The 21050-nt window shown below is 32.6% G+C and overlaps 1 protein-coding gene across 2 annotated transcripts in view; it reads left to right on the top strand.

Moving 5' to 3' along the window:
* Positions 1-21050, top strand: part of Rps6ka6 (ribosomal protein S6 kinase A6) — a 130267-nt gene that overhangs the window by 72554 nt on the left and 36663 nt on the right. For both annotated transcript variants that reach the window (XM_038316373.1, XM_038316374.1), the window contains 3 exons: positions 10507-10613; positions 11176-11213; positions 19035-19177. In XM_038316373.1, the coding sequence (XP_038172301.1) occupies positions 10507-10613; positions 11176-11213; positions 19035-19177 (288 nt within the window). The remainder of the gene's footprint in view (positions 1-10506; positions 10614-11175; positions 11214-19034; positions 19178-21050) is intronic.

Raw genomic sequence — 21050 nt, 5'->3', positions numbered from 1 at the left:
GATATCTTTTGCCTTTTCGTGTAACTGTGAAATCATTATTAAAATAAAATAACATTATTACCAAAAGATTATAATGTGTTCTTTCCACCCTACCTCTACTGAGTCTGCTGTCTGTCACTGTTTGTGTTTTCTAAGAGATTATAGAAACAAGATCTCTCTCTCTCTCTCTCTCTCTCTCTCTCTCTCTCTCTCTCTATATATATATATATATATATATATATATCTTGTTTAAATCATTATAATTATTTTGGTTTATCCATGTTGTATGTGTCAGCTCATTCACTTTTTTGGTGAGTAGTTCCCATTTTATGGATGTACCATGTTTTGTTTATTTACTTGATGAATGTTTGTGTTATTCCAGTTTTTGGATATTACCAATTAAGCTGCTGTAAACATTCATGTACAAATGATTGTATTGACATAATGTTTTCATTTCTCATGAATAAATATCTAGGAGTTTAATAGCTGGGTCACATGGTAGGTGTGTTTTAACTTTAAGGTCACTGCCAAACTGTTTTCCAAAGTGCTTGTATAATTTTTACACTCTGAACAGCAGCATACAAGAATTTCAGTTGCTTCACATCCTTGCCAACAGTTGGTATGATCAGTCTTTTTTTTCTTTTTTAAAACATTTTGAACATCTGTTAATTATATAGTATTACCTAATTGTGGTTATCAATTTCATCACCTTAAAGACTAAATATGTTGGGCATCTTTTCCTGCATTTATTTGCTGTCTATCTTCTTTGATAAAATGTTTAAACATTTGGCCATTTTCAAGTTAATTATTTGTTTTCTTCTGGAGGTTCCTAGTTTAGATGGAAGTCTCTTATCATGTATGCTATTTTAAAATATTTTCTTCTGGTTTTTAGTTTGATTTTTTAATCTCATATCTTTTGAAAGCAGAATTTCCTAATTTTGGTGAAGTCTGTTTTGTAATTTGCCCATTAAACTAATGGTTTTTAATTACCCCACTTAAGAAATGTTTATCTAATTCTACGTGAAAATTTTTGCTATGTATTTTAGAGTATTCTGTAGTTTATATTTGTATCCTTAATTCATTTTGTGTTATTTTAATATGTGGTTATGTAGGTATGTGCTGAAGTTTTTTTTTTTTTAACATTCAGACTTCTAGCATCATCATTGGGAAAATTATCTTTTCTTCAATGAATTACCTTGCAATTTCATTTAAAATCAGATTTTCATATGTGTGAAGGCCTATCTCTGGATACTATGTTCTGTTCAGTGACTTATTTGTCTATCTTCATGACCATATCCCTCTGTCTTGATTAACTGAATCTTTATAGTATATCTTGAAGTTGGTGATTACAATCCATGAGCTTTGCTTTTCTTTTTCAAATTGTTTAGGCTCTTGTAGGTCATTTGCATTTCTTTATTAATTTTAAAGTCACCCTTTCACTTTCTTATAAAAAAGCCTACTTAGATTTTTGGTTGGTATTTTCATTCAGCCTGGATTCAGTTTGCACAAAATGGACATTAAAAAAATACTTACTTTTCTATAAACAAGGTTTCTTTTTCCACTCCAAATCATACCTAATTTTAGGAATGGTTATTTTCAGCATATAGGTCTTGCACATCTTTTGTCATATTTATCTTCTAGTGCTTCCTGTTTTAATGATGCAAGAAGAATTGTTCTTTTAAGTTTAGTGTCATTGGGAAAAACAATAGAGTTTTTCTATATTGAACTTGAATCTCACAATCTAGCAGAATTAACATATTTTAGCTGCTTTTTGTGTAGATTCAAAAAATGTTATACTAATTACTTTTGACAAGGTGCTTTTCTTTCTGCTTTGGATATCACGTATTTCTTTATTCATAACCTTGTTAGCACTGGCTTGAATTTCATTCTGATGTTGAATAAATTTGATGGGAAACAGACATTCTTGTCTTAGTAATTCAAAACACATTGAAACTAATTTCACTTTAAAACTTAAACCTGTATATAGATGTGTACTTTATTAGGTTGAGTTACCATATCTTATTAAGTTGTGAAGAGGTATTTTAATAGATGATACATATTGTCACATGCATTTAATTGAGACTTTTTTCCTGCTTAATTTCTGATATGTTCAATTAAATGAAACATACTAATGTGAAATTAAGTGAAAGTGAAGTGGTAACCCAACCTTGCATTTGTGAAGGAGTACCCCATAGACATCAAGTATAATTTTAAAATATTATTGGATGATATGTGTTAAATGTTTGTGTATATTTTCTTTTTAATTGTTTTCCTTCTGTTTTTATTGTATGTGTATGGGTGTTTTTCCTGAATGTATGTCTGGGCAACACAATCAGGTAGTGCCAATGGAGGCTGGAAGAAGGTTTTAGTTTCCTCTGGAACTGTAGTTATAGATGGTTGTGAACTGCCATGGGGATGCTGGGAACTGAACATGACTCTTGAAAGAGCAGCCAGTGTTCTTAACTGCTCAGCCATCTCTCTATACCTGCAATTATTTTCATAAGGAATATGAATTTCTTGTTTTATGTTTTCTTAATTTGCTTGTTGTGTCAAGAGTAATTCTTGATTCCTAAGTTGGATTGATATTTTTCACCTTGCAGTAGAACTTATTTAGATTCAATATTAATTGTTAATAATGATTGATAGAATTTATGTGTGAAGGCAACTTGGCCAGGTAAGGTGTTTGACTAAAAGAAGTTCTTTTTAGTAAGATGTTTAAACAAAAAGTCAATTTATATAATATATTTATGATTATTGTTTCTTTTTTGATGGTTTGTCTGCTACCTTATGTCTTTCAATGAATGTATTAGTTTCATCAAATTTGTAGCTATAGGATTTATGCTTATTATTTTGTGGTTGCCCTTGTTGTATTAAAATGCCATGACCAAGAGGGACTTCTAGTAGGAAGAGGTTTTTTTTTCTTTCTTTTTTTTCTTTAGCTTGCACTTCCAGAGCATAATCTCTGGGGAGACATGACAGCAGGGTAGAAAGCTAAAATATTTCATCTCACTAACAATTAAGAAGCAGGCAGAATGATTTGGAAGTGGGACAAAGCTGTAAATGCTCAAAGCCTACCCTCAGTGATATACTTTGTTCAGAAATATTTCTTGTCCTAAGTGGTTCATAACCTCTCCAAACGGTGCCAACAGCCAGATACGTCAGTGACAAATACATGAGCCTATATGAGACATTTCACATTCAAGCCACCACAATTGTTCATTATATTCCATTAATATTTTTTCTCATAGGTGTAGAATTCTTATTTATGAATGAATCGCACTCCTGATGGTGGTAGTTTGTCTTTTCTTCTTTAATCCTGTTTGGCATTGCTAGTGGTTTATCAGTTTTATTTTTCTTTTTATGATACAAGCTTTTAACTTTATTGATTTTTTGTTATATTTCCATTTTTCTCTTTTTAATCTTTATTACTATTTGCTAGTTACTAGCTTTTTCTTTTTCTAGTTTCTAGATGGAAGCAGATTACTAATTTGAAGCCTTTTTTTTCTAAGGCATTTTTTTAGTGTTCAAATTCTTGAAGTACCATTTTAACTTTGTTCCTGTTATTTTGCAATGTGGCACGCTTGCTTTGTTTAATGTACTTCCTAATTTCCTTTATTTGACTCATTGGTTATTTGAGAACATGTTATTTAATTTATACGTATTTATTTATTTTTCTAGATATCTTTCTAATATTGATTTATAACCCAATATTACTGTAGTCATAAAGGCTACTTTTCATGACCTGAATCTTCTTAAACTTATTACATTCTTTAGAACATGACATGTTTGTCAATGTTCCATGTGCATATAAGGAAAATGTGTAATCTCTTGTGGGCTGGTGGAAGGGTCATTAAATGGGTGTTAGATCAGGTTTGTTAATAGTGGTTGCTTTAGTAATCATGAATTTGTTCCGTTATTATACAGGTTTTTATATTTTGGAAACACATGAAATTTTTTATTATAACTATAGATCTGCATATTTATTGCCTTTCTACCAGAGTTTAAAAAGAACTTTTTAATGGTATATTCTTTCTTGATAAGGAAATGGTGTCACTATTAAAGGATTTACTTTAATTCATTAATACTAGTTTTATGACTCTTAAGATAGCAATATTAGCTCAGTATACCTTATTCTGTGTCTTCATTTTAAACTAATTGTTCTTTTACATGTAGCAATTAAGTACATATGACAACCTTGATTTTTACCCACTCTGAAAATATGTTATTTTTAAAGTGTTGTATTAGACTTATTGTATTTAATATATAATTTTATATTTTGATATAGTAGTGCTTAAATCTACCATCTTACTTATTAGATTTTAAGTACCACTTATTCCTGGTACATTTTCCTCTTTCATGGATGCATTTTAATTTCATTTTTTAGTTTTACCACTAGCTTGACAGTATTAACTAACCTTTTGTTATTTTGTAGTTTTATTAGGTTTTATAATGTGAATTTTTAACTTGGGATCAAGGATATATAGTCTTTAAACCAGTTGCTTTTCTTTTTTGTTTTAAAAAATAATTCATTTGTTATTTTATGTACATTGATGTTTTGCCTATGTCTATGTGAGTATGTCAGATCTTGGGAGTTACAGATAGGTGTGAGCTGCCATGTACACGCTGGGAATTTAACCTGGGTCCTGTGGGAGAACAGTCACTGCTCTTAACCATGAGTCATCTCTCTAGCCCTCAGTTGCTTTTTATAAGTTTTATAGAAACAAAGACATACACACACATTTAAGTGTTTCCTGTGACTTCTTTCATAGCTCAGTGAAAACATACAAAGTTTTTCCTTCCTTTCTTCCTTCCTTCCTTCCTTCCTTCCTTCCTTCCTTCCTTCCTTCCTTCCTTCCTTCCTTCCTTTATTAAAGCATGGTATATTATTGTATAGCCCAGACTGGATGTGAACCCAAATCTTCCATCGTCAGCCTTCAACATGTTGGGATTATAGGTATGCACCAGCAAAGATATGACTGTTTGTATTGGATGGTGGTAGATACTATAAATGTAGTTTTCTTAATACGCTAAATATTTTGTTTTTCTTATCTTACTTTTAATCTTTAGTGCTGGAGAATCAAACATTGAGCGTCTCATATGGTAGGGATCCACTCTACACTTTATCTGTACCCCCAACTCTGGGTCTTTCATTTAAATTTTTTCACTCAAGACAGCATTTAGTATGGGGTTAATTTTCCTCACTATTCAAACAACGACCTTTCTTAATTACTCTAACCAACATTCTTGGATTTGCAATGATTTATTTATTATCTTGATTCCCAGAGGAGGCATGTCTTTCATCATCTTGAGCTTAGTGATTTCTTTTAATCCTTTAATACTATATTTTCCCTTGATGTCAGTTTCCTTTGATCCATGATTGGGAATTTCTTGTTTCTGGGCAATCTTTGTGAAAGTTAAGGTATTCGAAGATGAGCATTTTTGAAATGCTTCCAGAAATACACTGATGCTTGCTGGAAAATATAGAACATGTTTCATCTTTTCATGTCTTCCTTTAAAATTTGTTACAAAGAACCTGAACATCATTTATTCATTATAAATTTTGATCTACTACTAAAGCTAAGACCTTCTGTTTTCTGATTCTTTGTGTGTGATGTTTTCTGCTCTACCTAAATATAACAGGAACTATCACTTGCCCAATATGAGTTGCATGGATTGTTTTGTATAGCCCTTGGTTCTTTTTCTGGTTCGACATAGTGTCCTCATTTGCACATACTGTGTGCATCCCCAGCTGTGTGCTTGGGAATGATTATATATCTTGAGAAGTTGTTCTGCAATTTCCTTTGCTTTAGTACTCCGGATTATTTTCTTCTCTAAGACATTTGGCTCTAACTCATTACTTCAGAAAATCTCTGAGCTTTGTTTGAGTTAGACCTCCCTACACTACCACTTAGAAACATTCCAGGTAGTAAGTTAGGAAAATTGGAGGGCATACCACATTTGTTACTCATATCTTGTATCCACTGTCATTTGTTGCTAGATGTCCAGTGTCTTGAGAAATATCATTTCATATATTTTGTTCTGTGTTGTGACTGTTTCAGGCAGGAAAATAGGTTTTGTCCTTGTCCATTTCATTTTCTCTTGAAATGGTAGTCTGGTAGCAGAGTTTTAATTGGATGATTGTAGTTCAACATCTAAGTTATAGTATTTATGATGTAGGAGAGCTCTGGAACTTGTGATAAAGGAAAACTGTACTTATGGGATGCTAGTCAATCCTTAGATGCCTGAGGCCTCTGGCTTGTATCTTTCTTACTCCAGTGTAGAACTTGGCATGTATGACCATATATTGTGTAGTCGAGGACATAATTTAGTATGTAATATGGTCTGTCTATGACCCTCATCCAAGGAAAAATCCTTAAACTGCAGAAGGACAATGGTATATTAAGAATCCAGCATTTATTATTTTTGTTAGATTATAGAAGTGTCACAAATGTCTTTGAAAAATTCTTGCCTGTAGTCATTTCTGATTTTCTTTTAAACTCTTCAGACCTCCATTCTCGATGTGGGACTATCTAAACTCACACTAGCACAGAGATGCAGTCAGTAAGTTTTGATTCCTAAGTCTGGAATATTAGGTAAGAGCAAGCATTTTAAATACATTTCCCAAAAGACAATAAATTAGTTTATTCATTGAAGAGACTTTAAGAAACTGATTCAGTGATGACTTCTATAGGCAGCTTATTATAAGTAGTTGATGGTTGGTTATATTTCACTTGTGAATAAAAATTTGAGCAATCCAAACTGAAGAAATACTTAGACACAGAATTTTAAATTTTATTTTAGTATGTATTAAGAAATTTTATAACGTCTGTTCCTTACATTTTGAAAGAAAAATATACCTCCTCTGTAACATGAGGGGGCCAGACCTGCTTGTTTGGGTTTCTGTCCCACCTGATACCCCATAGCCGGCAAGCCCCAAAGAAATAACACAGAGATCTCTATAAATTATAAAGCTGACTGGCCCATTAGCTCTAGCCTCTCACTGATTAACTCTCACATCTTAATTAACCCATTTTTCTGATCTATGTAAGCTATGTGTCTCAGTACCTTTGTTCAGTGGGGCAGATCACATCCTGCTGCTTCGGTGTTCTGGGCAGGAGTGGGAGTAATCAACTTCCTCCTTCCCAGAGTTCTCCTGTTCTCCTTACATCATTTCTCCTTCCTGTCTGGTTTTCTCACCTTTACCTCCTGCCTGGCCAATCAGCATTTATTTAAAACATGATTGACAGAATACAGACAATTCTCCTGCACCACTCCCCAAATTTCTGTCCCTGAAAATATATACAGACACATATATTCAAATAAATCTATACATAAATGCATAAAATTTTAAGCCATATCTTTCTCTTTTGCTAATATCTAGAAAATATCTTGGATTTATTACTGTAAAAATAAGAGTGTGTTCAAAATTCATTTATTAGTTTAATAAAATTTTAGACAGAGTCAAAACAGAAATTCGTGTATTTTTAAAATTTGCAGCATTGTTTCACAGTTTATCTAGAGAAGTAAACAAATGCTAAAAAAGTCATTTGATATAAACTTCCTTAAAATTTTCTTCCGCTCCTTTGACTTTTGAGAGCCAACTGACCTTGAACACAGACCCTTTTATACTGCAGCCTTGTAAGTGCTAGGATTACAGATGTGCTCCACCACACCTGTAGATATGATAGTTTCAACACAGGATCAGGAACATATTATATAACACATGATTCTTACCATATATAATTTAACATACAATTAATGAGTAAAGAATGAATCATATATTATGATAAAGAGATTGATTATTCAATTAAAAACAGTATATGAGAATTTAGAGATTTCAAAACTAAAGTAAAAACCATCTGGACTGCACACCAAATAAATTTTATCATTTATCTATATCTTAAAATTAATCACTGTATCCTAAAAGAAAATGCAACTATTGAGTTAAGCAATGAATGGACATATGGTAAGCTTTAAAATAATAAAGAGGAAACCAAACATAAAATACATTTTGCTATATAAAATTAGGAACTATTTATCAATTACAACACTTATTTTAAAAACCATTTGTAAGACATGACGTTTTCATACTTGAAGGGTTTATACCATCTGAACAAAATAGTAGGCTAATAGAAAATAGACAATACATTTCTTGTAGTCTTGAAAACTGGAAAGGCCACAGGACATGAAAAACTGTTTGGTCTATGAGTAAATTTAAATCAAATCAATTTAATACTCTTTTGTATATTAAATTAAAAATTTCATTAAAAGATAATTTGGTTCTGTTATAGGTGTAGTAAGGCTAACATATTCAAAAAAATTGCTGATGGGCATGGAAACTATTGTATCCTTATTGGAAAGTAATGTTATCATATAAGTCATGAATCCAGGCTATGTTCCTAGTATTTACTGTTTTATTACTTAACAAACCATTCTGGTGAAATACAAAGAAGTATGCATTTTAAGAACATATATTTATAATATAGCATATTATCATGTTCATAGGTGTGAATTTTGGAAGTAGTCTAATTGATCAGAATGACAACGTTTAGGTAAATCATGGTGAATTGACATGATTAATATGCATTTATTTAATAACTTTCATTTAAAAAGTTTGAAATGTATGGGAGTATGCTTATGATATAATAAATTTTAAGTGGGAGTAAAGGAGATAGGTAATACATGTAGTAAGGATTCAAGTATCTTAACATACACAGTCTCATACACAAATTAACAAACCACAGGTTAAAAATGCTTTTCCTTATACTGGAGTCTTAGAGGACTTTCACTTTTGAAGGGAGTATTATGAGTATGATAATAAACAAATATGAAAGCATTATAGGTTGTGAACTGAAACATAGGGGAAATATACTATAAGGGAGATATAGAAGTGACTTCTGGGTAAAAAGTCACTTTTAAGGTACAAGTATTTCTGAATTCAGATTTTATGCTTCCTACTTAGTAGTTATTTTGGGCAAGTTACTTAGTCACTCTGCGTCTCATTGTTCACTTCTGTAAGATATTGATAATAGTACATTATATGGAGTTGTTTGGAAGACTGATAACAGAAAGAATATGTAGTGCTGGTACATAATTAATTGCATCTGGTGTATAATTGCCTTTTAGCAAGTTTATTATTTCTGTCATGAGTCTTTCTACCAAGACAACATTAAGATTATGTATTTGATACAAAGTATAACTAGCCAAGGCAGTCTTTCTTCCTTGAAATTATGTACGGTATTTAGAGATTTGTCATGTATTAGGTTTCAGTGAACATTTTGATTGTTCGACCACAGAATTTAAATGAGTAACAAGCACTTTATTCTCAATAAAAAGTTTTATATGATGTTCATATACTTAACCATTGGAACATTCAAAGAAATGTTCCTGAAAATTAGACAATGACTAATAGTACCTCTTCATTTTCTTGTTTTACTAGTAGCCTGAATCTGCATTGTGAAATACAGTAACTATAATCTAAATGGGCAAGTTGATTTTAGCCATGTGGTATTTTATTCAAACTTGATCCTTCCAAATATGCCAGAATTCTTGAATGAAAATATCATATTATTAGAAAACAGTATTTTGCCTGATCTGAAAATCCTTGATAGTTTTAAAATTATATATAGTGGTTATAGTGGTTGTGTAGTTACCAATGTGTGTATAGATTACATACTCAACTCTCATATGCCAATACTAATAAAACCATATAGTTGCATATTTAGGTATATTTAAATGAGTCTGATTCTTATAACAGTGTTTTTAGTTAAATGTAGTAGATATTTTTATTTTTTAAAAAATTAAAAACTCACTAATTAAATGACATAATCTAATTTTAAACCTCTAATTCTGACTTCAAGTTTCATATGCTTTTCAATTTGTCTTAACATCTTTATTCTCCAACACAAACACACAAAGGTTGAAAAATCGACTGTCATTAAATTCATAAACTTTGCTTACACGTGAGAAGATGTGGATCCCTTTTAGATCAGATGTGAGCATGAAAGGGTTATTAATTTAACAACTTGTAGTAATAAATTTAGAAGCTTAGAATTAATTGAGCTACATGTGAAATTACTGAGAAGTGATAATAAGTGGCAAAAGAGAAAATATTAGAAAAATGGAAGTATGAGTATTAAAACAAAATATCCCTAATAGTTTAATTACTATGACTGAGCACAGCCATTATGCCAATTCAGTATATCAAAATTAATATTGATTTTATACGACTCATTAAAAGCCTAAATTTTTGAAGAACATTTAATGTAAGATGATGTATAAACTGAATGTTTTTCTGAAAGAATTATACTTAAACTGCTAATTTTTTTAAAGAGAAGAATTTTAAAGACACATCAAGTATCTGGAAAACATCTCTGGTTTACTTAATGACTGTGCCAATCAAGTAAGATTTAACTACACTTATTTTCTCATTATTTGCCTGGATTTTTCTGTCTACTGGTGTTAAAGAAGTAAATTAAAAAGTACATAAGAAGAAAGATCAAATGATGAATTATTATTTTATTTTAGGTTCTTTTTACAGAGGAAGACGTGAAATTCTACCTTGCCGAATTGGCCCTGGCTTTGGATCATCTGCATCGATTAGGAATTGTGTATAGAGACCTGAAACCAGAGAAGTAAAATTATATTATCCATTTGTATCCATGCTAACTATATTGCTTTTGGGGGTTTTTTATTACATTGACTTATTATATGTGTTTGTATGTGTGATTGCGTTCATGTGTGTGCTGTGGTGTGTATGTGGAGGTAAGAGGACAACCTGGGGGATTCCTTTACTCTCCTTCTACAATGTGGGTTCCAGATATCAGTTTGTCAATCTTGGTGGCAGTTGCCTTTATCTGCTAAGCCTTTCTGTCTCTCCACCCTTTATTCATATTTATTTACATTTTTAAATGCAAATATATTTTGGCATTTCACTAAGATTTTTTGAATCATGAAATTTTGATGGTTGATATAGTTACATAAAATTAACTTGTACAAAATAATCTTCATGATACACTTTTGTTTTTAAAATACTAATTGAAAATTTTCCAATATATCAAAAAGTGACTAATTTTATATTTATGACATTTATGTGTTTCATTTCAAAATGCTGAATGTGAAAATAGTGACTAATTTTATATTTATGACCTTCCTATTTTTTGTTCCATCATATTTAATATGAATTTTTATTTACAGCATCTTGCTTGATGAAATAGGACATATCAAGTTAACAGGTATGTAAATTTTCTTATATACTAATAAGCCCATTATTTAATTATTTTTCATCATTCTAGTACATGTTTTTCTAATCTTTTTTGGTGTTCATTTGAGTTGCATTTTATGTTTTGAATGGATTAATATTCATTTAAAGGTTACATAGTTTCAGTGTATTCTGAGTACATTTAAAATTCTTCAATAGAGGCACAGTACTAATTAAGATTATTTCAGGCAAAAATAATAGATTTTGGTTTTATTCTATACTGGAAGAATTAACTGAGTTGTTTTCACATCTGAAAAAATAGTAATAAACTCCTTCCATCTTTCCCTAACTTTGGAATCAGTTTTCTGTTCTATATCTTTATGGTTTATATAACCCAGTTTTGTGTTACCATTCAATATTTGCACCTCTCAGCACACCCTTTTACAATACCTCAAGACTGGAAGTAACCTTACTGCCTTGAAACGGTTAGTGAATAAACAAGCAATGTGTTATTTCCATATGATGGGCTACTGAGCAATTAAAGGATGGAAACATTGATTTCCCAATAATTTAGTAGATGACAAAGACATTATATTGAGTGAGTTAAGCTCAAGAAGTTACATATGTTTTCAGTACATAGTAAGTTCCGTATTTAAGTTTTGGAAAGCTATAACCGAGAAAATGAAGATGTATTTTGTACAAAGAAATTTGAATTGGTAATAGTTAAAGTTGCTCTAAATTATGGAATATAATGTACCAATGTAATAATAATCAAGCTGTTATTTTATAGCCTGAAGTAAACATGTCAACATGAGATTATATACCTCTAAATACTTCAAAAAAATTTTTTTAATTTTTAATTTTATGTGCATTGGTGTTTTGCCTGCATGTGTGTCTGTAAGGATGTTGGAATTCTTGGAGTTACAGTTATGAGCTGCCATGTGGATGCTGGAAATTGAACCCAGGGGTCCACTGAAAGAACAGCCAGTGCTGTTCAACACTGAGTCATTGAGTCATCTCTCTAGCCTCTACTTCAAATATATCTTATTATATCTCTTTCATATATATCTTTTCAGACAGAAATTTGTAGTGTTCTGCCTTTGTCTTCTAAGTGCTTTAATTATAGGCATGCATTCCCATATATTCACCTGATTACTTCCAGGAATCTTATTACATTTTATTTTCCTAATGTAATATTAGAAATGCTTTTTTTTCTTTTGTTTTGTTTTGGTTTGGTGTTGGTTTTGGTTTTTCCAAGACTGGGTTTCTATGTAGCTTTGGAGCCAGTCCTGGAACTGGTCTTGTAGACCAGGCTGTTCTGGAACTCAAAGAGATCCACCTGCCTCTGCCTCCCGAGTGCTGAGATTATAGGCATGAGCCATCACTGACTGGCTATAAATGTCTTAAATAAAGAGAATGGATATAGTATAATAAGATTAAAAATTATAAAGTCATAACACAAACTTATACAAGTGATTTTCTAAATATTGGAAATATTGATGTGATTTAGAAATCATTCTTTTTTTTAGTTTATGTATCTGAGTGTTATTTATTTATTTATTTTTAATTAAAAATTTCCACCTCCTACCTTCCTCCCATTTTCCTCCCCTTCCCCCCTCCCACTCCCACTACCTCTCCCATACAAAGAGCAGTCAGGGTTCCCTGCCCTGTGGGAAATCCAAGGACCTCCCCCCTCCATCCAGGTCTGGGAAGGTGAGAATCCAAACAGATTAGGCTCCCACAAAGCCAGTACATGCAATAGGATCAAAACACAGGGCCATTGTCCTTGGCTTCTTAGTCAGCCCTCATTGTCCACCACGTTCAGAGAGTCCGGTTTGATCACATGCTCCATCAGTCCCAGTCCACCTGGCCTTGGTGAGCTCCCTTTGGATCAGCCCTACCTTCTCAGTGGGTGGACACACCCCTTGCGGTCCTGACTTCCTTGCTCATGTTCTCCCTCCTTCTGCTCTTCATTTGGACCTTGGGAGCTCAGTCCAGTGCTCCAATGTGGGTCTCTGTCTCTATATTCATCCATCGCCAGATGAAGGTTCTATGGTGATATGCAAGATATTCATCAGTATGGCTATAGGGTAGGGCCATTTCAGGCTCCCTATGCTCAGCTGCCCAAGGGACTAGCTTGGGACATCTCCATGGACACCTGGGAACACCTCTAGAGTCAAGTCTTTTGGCAACCCTAAAATGGCTCCCTTAATTAAGATATATACTTCTCTGTTCCCGTATCCACCCTTCCTCCATCCCAACCGTCCCATTCCCCCAAGCACTCCCCATCCTCCCCTTCTCACTTTTCTCTCCCCATGTCCCCTTACCCCCACCCCACCCCCACCCCAAAGTTCCCAATTTTTGCCTGGCAATCTTGTCTACTTCCAATATCCAGGAGGGTAACTGTATGTTTTTCTTTGGGTTCACCTTCTTATTTAGCTTTTCTAAGATCATGAATTATAGGCTCCATGACCTTATTTATGGCTAGAATCCACTTATGAGTGAGTACATACCATATTCATCTTTTTGGGTCTGGGTTACCTCATTCAGGATAGTGTTTTCTATTTCCATCCATTTGCATGCAAAATTCAAGATGTCATTGTTTTTTGACGCTGATTAGTACTCTAATGCGAACATATTCCACACTTTCTTTATCCATTCTTCCATTGAGGGGCATCTAGGATGTTTCCAGGTTCTGGATATTACAAATAATGCTGCTATGAACATAGTTGAACAAATGCTTTTGTAGTATGATAGGGCATCTCTTGGGCATATTCCCAGGAGTGGTATTGCTGTGTCCTGGGGTTGGTTGATCCCGAATTTCCTGAGAAATCGCCACACTGCTTTCCAAAGTGGTTGCACAAGTTTGCATTCCCACCAGCAATGGATGAGTATTCCCCTTACTCCACATCCTCTCCAGCAAAGGCTTTCATTGGTGTTTTTGATTTTAGCCATTCTGACAAGTGTAAGATGGTATCTCAGAGTTGTTTTGATTTGCATTTCCCTGATGGCTAAGGAGGTTAAGCATGACCTTAAGTGTCTTTTGGCCATTTGAACTTCTGTTGAGATTTCTCTGTTCAGTTCAGTGCCCCATTTTTTAAATTGGGTTAATTAGCATTTCAAAGTCTAGTCTCTTAGTTCCTTATATATTTTGGAGAACAGACCTTTGTCAGTTGCAGGGTTGGTGAAGATCTTCTCCCAGTCAGGTTGCCTTTGTGTCTTAATGACAGTGTCCTTTGCTTTACAGAAGCTTCTCAGTTTCAGGAGGTCCCATTTGTTCAATGTTGCCCTTATTGTCTGTGCTATTGGGGTTATACATAGGAGGTGGTCTCCTGTGCCCATGTGTTGTAGAGTACTTTCTACTTTCTCTTCTATCAGGTTCAGTATGTTCCAATTAATATTGAGGTCTTTAATCCATTTGAACTTGAGTTTTGTGCATGGTGATAGATATGGATCTATTTTCATTCTTCTACAGGTTGATATCCAGTTATGCCAGCACCATTTATTGAAGATGCTTTCTTTCTTCCATTGTATACTTTTAGCTCCTTTGTTGAAAATCAGATGTTCATAGGTTTGTGAGTTAATATCCGGGTCTTCTATTTGATTCCATTTCGACTTCTCTGTTTTTATGCCAATACCAAGCTGTTTTCAATATTGTAGCTCTGTAATAGAGTTTGAAGTCAGGGATGGTAATGCCTCCAGAAGTTCCTTTATTGTATAAGATTGTTTTGGCTATCCTTGTTTTTTTTGTTTTTCCATATAAAGTTGATTATTGTTCTCTCAAGTTCTGTGAAGAATTTTGTTGGGATTTTGATAGGGATTGCATTGAATCTATAGATTGCTTTTGGTAGAATTGCCATTTTTACTATGTTGATCTTCCCAATCCAAGAGCAAGGGAGATCCTTCGATTTTCTGGTATCCTCTTCAATTTCTTTCTTCAAAGACTTAAAGTTCTTGTCAAATAGATCTTTCACTTCTTTGGTTAGAGTTACCCCAAGATACTTTATGCTATTTGTGGCTATCGTGAAAGGTGATGTTTCTCTGATTTCCGTCTCTGTTTCTTCCTGAATTAATTAACTGAAGAGAATAACATGGGCTTATATTTTTTTTTTCATTTTGGACATTTTGAGTAATTTGTATATAGTAAAAAAATCATTATGGTGATAGATCCTTATTTTAATTTCCGTTTTTTAGGCAGTATAAAGCAATCTTAATTTTCTATAGCATTCAACTAAGTATACATTTCAAAATATCTACAAAAGATTTATAAGATTCCTAATACATAGAAAAATTTGAGAAATTGAAAATGCTAATTGGAGTAATTTAATAATTGCTTTACTACATGCTATCCAATTTAATACCATAACCTGTCAATAAATATTTTATGTCAAATAAATTTAAACAAAATAAAAATTTTAAAAGAATTCAGTATGAAGTGAGTACAATGCATAGAGGAACATCGAACACTTGTTGCTAAATTGAAAGAAGCCATGGCAAAAAGGTCACACAGCATGAATCCAACAACGCACCCTAGTGAAGGAGAACTTTTGGGGATAGTAAGAAAGTTGAATGTTTTCCAGTGAGGGAGGGAGTAGAAGATAAGTATGAATAGGTGGGGTGCCGAGGGTTTTTAGGATACAACTCTAGTTGCTAGATGTTATGGTTTATCTTGATTTTATCAGTGTTCAAATACATTGATGAGATACAATCCAGTGGTGATAAATATAAAGTGAAGGATGAGAAATATATAGAATAACAAATGTATATTGTAATTCTTGGAGACTACTACTAAAACAATAATTCTAAAGATCCTCAAAATTCCACTGTTGTCTTTCTAAACTTTTAGCTAACCCCTACTTATTTCCTATTCCTCTAGTTTTATCATTTCCTCCATGTAATATAAACATACATATACAGTAAAAAGCCTTTTAACTCTAGCTTTATTTGTCTGAGGACAGTGCATTTAAAATCCATCCATACTGTTAGTTGTTTAGTGGTTTGTTTTCTTTAAAATTACTTACTAGTGTTTTTTTTCTTTTCTGGTTTTTCGAGACAGGGTTTCCCTGTAGTTTCTAGAGCCTGTCCTGGAACTAGCTCTTGTAGACCAGGCTGGCCTCGAACTCAGAGATCCGCCTGCCTCTGCCTCCCGAGTGCTGGGATTAAAGGCGTGCACCACCACCACCGGGCTTTACTAGTCTTTTAAAACTAGATTTTATGATGTTGCCTTGGTGGTTTCCATTTGAGGACACTTTTTTAATACTTTGAGTAATTATGAATAAAGTTGTAGTAAATATTAATGAACAGTTTTAATGAACGTCATCACTTATTACTCTGGTAAGTTTATTTTTAATGAGAAACTTCGAGATTCTTTACCAAAGTTGTTTTAAATTTCCCAAACCTACTGAATGTATAATAGTTACTTTAGTTATTCTAATAGGCACGTATCTCAACATGTCATTTTTCATATATTTATGTCTTTATAAAAATGTTTGTTCAGATCTTTTGATCATCTGTAAAAGCTGGATTGTTTTCTTGCTAACTTTTGATTTTTTTTTTAATGGTTCGAAGACAAAGCAGTAGGAAATGCAATATGCATTTTTTTCTCTAGATTTTTTATTTTATTAATGTATCTTTTAAAATTATTAGTTCTTTGAGAGTTTCATATAGTTTTTTTATCATATTCACCCTTCTCTCCCAACATTTTTCAGATCCATGCACCTATATCTACAAACTCAATTTTTTGCCCTCCCCTTTTTAAAAAAATTTAAAAATGGCCAATTTCTGCTGCCCAAATGTTCTTGGATGTGTGGTTTTCTACTGGACAGTTATCAACCTTCCAAGGGCTACACTTTTAGAAAAAACCTTCCCCTCTGTCAGCAGCTACTAATTGCATATATCTTCACAATTACCTTTTAAGCACATTTTTTTATTTTGATGACACTATGCACACTAAATCTTTCTTCTATGGATTATACTTTTGATGTCATGCCCAAGAAATTTTTGACTAACACAGAATCGGAAAGATTGTACTCCCTATTTTCTTTTTGTAGTTTTAACTTTTGTATTTAATTCTGTGGTATATTTTCAGTTAGTATTTGGTCATGGTCTGAGTACGTCGTGTTTTTTATACTTACATACAAATTTGTTTTAGCAGTGTTTGTTTAAATAGCTTTTCTTTTTCAATGGAATTCCTTTTCATTTTCACCAGAAATCAAGCCAATTTTGTTATATGATAGGTGTGTGTGACCCTTATCATTTCATTCTATAAAATCACATAACACACTAGAAGAGCAAAACTACAAGTTTGGGACCTAGGTTGGTGATTCCCAGGGATTGTGAGGAGTGAAGAGACGCAGACAAGAGATAGCATGACATGTTTTCTGAGAATTATTCTGTATCTGATTTTGTTAATGATTACAAAAGTATATGGTATGTTAAACCTATGGACCTGTGCACAAAACTGTAAATCATATTTTATGCAAATTTAAATATAAAATCTTAAGTTAGCCTAAAAAATACCTACAGGAATTAAGAGATAAACAAGAGCCACCTCTACAGTATTTACTCAGAGCCACATGATTAAAAAAGTAGAAAATAAATGTGAAAACACTGTTTTACATGTTCATATATATAATTGAGTACTTAATAAATGCAGTGTACATTGTGTCTTCCCCTAGAGAAAGGCCTAAAGTTTGCTTGTAGGTATAGATATCAGAAACATTTCAGTTGTGAGTTATAATAAAGAACTGGTGGAAACTGTATTATCTGAATTTGAAATGAACACTGTTAGACTAGGTAGACAGAAGTGACTCCTAACAAACATAAACTGAAGTAGCTGGCAGATGTTGGTATTTTCTGTATTCTACTGGTATTTTGTATACAGTTAGCCAAAGGGAAGTCCACGTTTTGCTCAAGTTATTTTCTATATACAAATTGCATTGAAATTGATTTGTATTTGAAACAAGATTATAGGAGAACTAAATATCTTTCAGTGTATCAGTTTAAACATTATCCATTGAAAGTGTATATATGCGCCCAGCTTTTTTCTATATTTGACTGTGTTTATTATTATATCTGTCTAGTACATATTTAACAGTATAATTCCATTTTTTATATTTTTCAAAACTTATTTACAGTATTGTTTTCATATTCTTTCACATATGTTTTAGATTCAGGTTGTTGATTTCTCCCACAGAAAGCTTATTAGAAATTTATTGACATTTCATTGATTCTCTGAGTATGCATTAGAAGAAATAACAAATTAACAATATTGAATCACCAGTTTATAAATACACTATATCTTTTCATATACTTAGAATGGCTTATTTCTTTCATCATTGTTTCTAGTTTTCAGTATAAATATTTTATGTCTTGTGTATGCTGATAAGCGATTTGCAAAGTGTTTAGTGGTACTATAATACTTTTAAATTTAAATTTCCATTTTTTTGTAACTTTTATAGAAAATATTGAGTTTATATTGATACAATTGATTCTCTGAAGGCTGTAAATACAAGTGCATTTTTGTCCATGCATACTGTGCTTTTATAATAGTTTAAGCTATAAATTACATCACTTTATACTTAGGATAATATGACAACTTTTGTTAATTTTTTTATCCCTGAAGATTATAGACCTGACAAAATGTATTTTGAGGAAGACACTTGCCTCAGCAATCTTTAAATGTTCTTAAAGAGCTTCAACATTAAATATAGACTGATTTTTGTTGTTTCAAATTATCTTTTTCAAGAGTAATTTAGGCCAAAGTAAAATGTTTGAATATTTAATTCATTATTTTGGTTTTGGTATTTCATATTTCCTGAGATTTTTTTCAACCTCTATTTGTGATGATGCACAGATTTTGGGCTTAGCAAAGAGTCAGTGGATCAAGAAAAGAAGGCATATTCATTTTGTGGCACTGTCGAATATATGGCTCCTGAAGTAGTAAACAGACGAGGCCATTCTCAGAGTGCTGATTGGTGGTCATATGGTGTACTTATGGTAAGTTGTATTATTTTCCTTAGTTATGTCAATATATGGTTAGTACTATTTAGGGTTTTAGTTTAACTTCTGGGTCAGTTCAGAAAAGGTTTCTTCTGATAATTCATGACTAATGTTTGCAACATTGTGATTGGTAAGCAATAAGGGCTAAGGTTTTAATGTCTTCATTTTAATGTTCCTATTGAAAAAGTAAATGGCAAGATTTTTTCTAATATAAACTGTTTGTATCTGAAATTTGAAAAGGTCTAGATGATTCTGAATCTTACCAATATTTATAAACTATTTTATTATGTATTACAGAATTTATCACCTTCATTTTATTCATCCAATTGTTTCACCCCTGTTCTATAAATACTGGCAGTTGTATCCCTATTATATTTTTATCTCACTCAGTAACTAATAGAGTGGTATTGAATCACGTCCATTTTCTTTTGAAGTTTAATTGTCCATTTTCCCATTTATCATGTAATGTATAGAGGACATGACACTGCCATATACTAAATATCTGTTAAAAGCAGGCATTTGGGGAAGGCAGTATATAAAAACTAATTAAATTACAACATTTTCCTGATTAAAGAACACATAAAATCTGCTGGAGAAACAATTCAAGTAACTAAGGAAACTATCCAGAAGTATCCTAAAGTTTGAGGAAGACGTCATTTAAAAGTTAGTATAGATGAGAGAGATGGAACTTAATTGCTGAATATAAATAAAATTTAATAGCTGCATGTTAAGAAAAGCCAATTATTGTGATCGTATCAGCAAGTGTTGGGGAAGCCAGTTTGACTAGAGAAGTCAGGAAGGGTGAAAGTGCAGCCAGAAAGCTGTGAGCCTTCACACGATGCTTTTGGTATATGCAGTCTGTTATAGTCTGAGTCAGTATGGTGAAGGAAAGTTAGATTTTAGGAAGATTAACCTTGGCATTATATACGTAGATTGGAAATGGGAGGGAAAAAATCCCCAGGAACAAGAAAATAAAATCTTTCAAAATTGTCATAAGATTAGAGTTCACACAAAAAGGAAATTTTGAAGGCATTTCAGATAACATTTGACTAGCCTTAGTAGCTGATTAAATGACACAGGTAAGATGGAGGAGATGATCCAAAGGTAAAGGTCCCTTCAAATATATGAATTTAGGGAAGTGAAAGTATAGTAGATTGATAAGAAAGCTATATTGGTAGAAATACCTACTGGAAACTGGTAGGGAAATAATGCATCCACATTTAGCACAGGTTAACTGTGTGTAAAAAGGGACACTGAAGAAAAAAGGAATCATTTGGCAACTTTATGAAAAGATTATATCACAATAAGAGGGGGGTGCTATCCAACAGTTTGTGAGGAGGTAGGATTCTTAGATGCAGTCTCTCCCTTTTTGTCTGTCTACCATCATATTGCTATAGATTTGGGTCAGAAAAGTAGTGCCTGATCGAGAATGAGTTTGCATCAGCTGATTCGTTGTTGCCATGGTACAAGAGAGATTAATGTATAAAGCAACTAAGGTTATGAGTTCAGCTTACATGAACAGAGGACAGATGCCAAAGCCATTAGTCAATTTTAGTTTGCAATATAATTATTAGTTCTATAATTTTGTATGTATATTTATGAGCTTGTTTGTGTGTCTGTGTTGGGGGACAGACTAGAAGTTGACAAAATGTATCTTCTTCAGTTGAACTTCACTTTATTATTGGACCTAAATCTCATCAGTTTAACTAGACTGACTAGCAAGCTCCAGAGGTATAACTGGAGATCCACTTGTTTCTGTTCTCACAGTACTGAGGTTAAGGATACATGCCTGTCACATCCAAACTCTGTGGCAGACACTTTTTCCACGAAACTATTTCCCCAGCTTCTTATAAAGTTCTTTAATGAACTA

Source organism: Arvicola amphibius, chromosome X, assembly GCF_903992535.2.
Source record: "Arvicola amphibius chromosome X, mArvAmp1.2, whole genome shotgun sequence".
NCBI classification, from domain to species: domain Eukaryota; kingdom Metazoa; phylum Chordata; class Mammalia; order Rodentia; family Cricetidae; genus Arvicola; species Arvicola amphibius.
The sequence above is the reverse complement of the archived record's forward strand: the minus strand, read 5'-3'. Positions and strand labels throughout refer to the sequence as shown.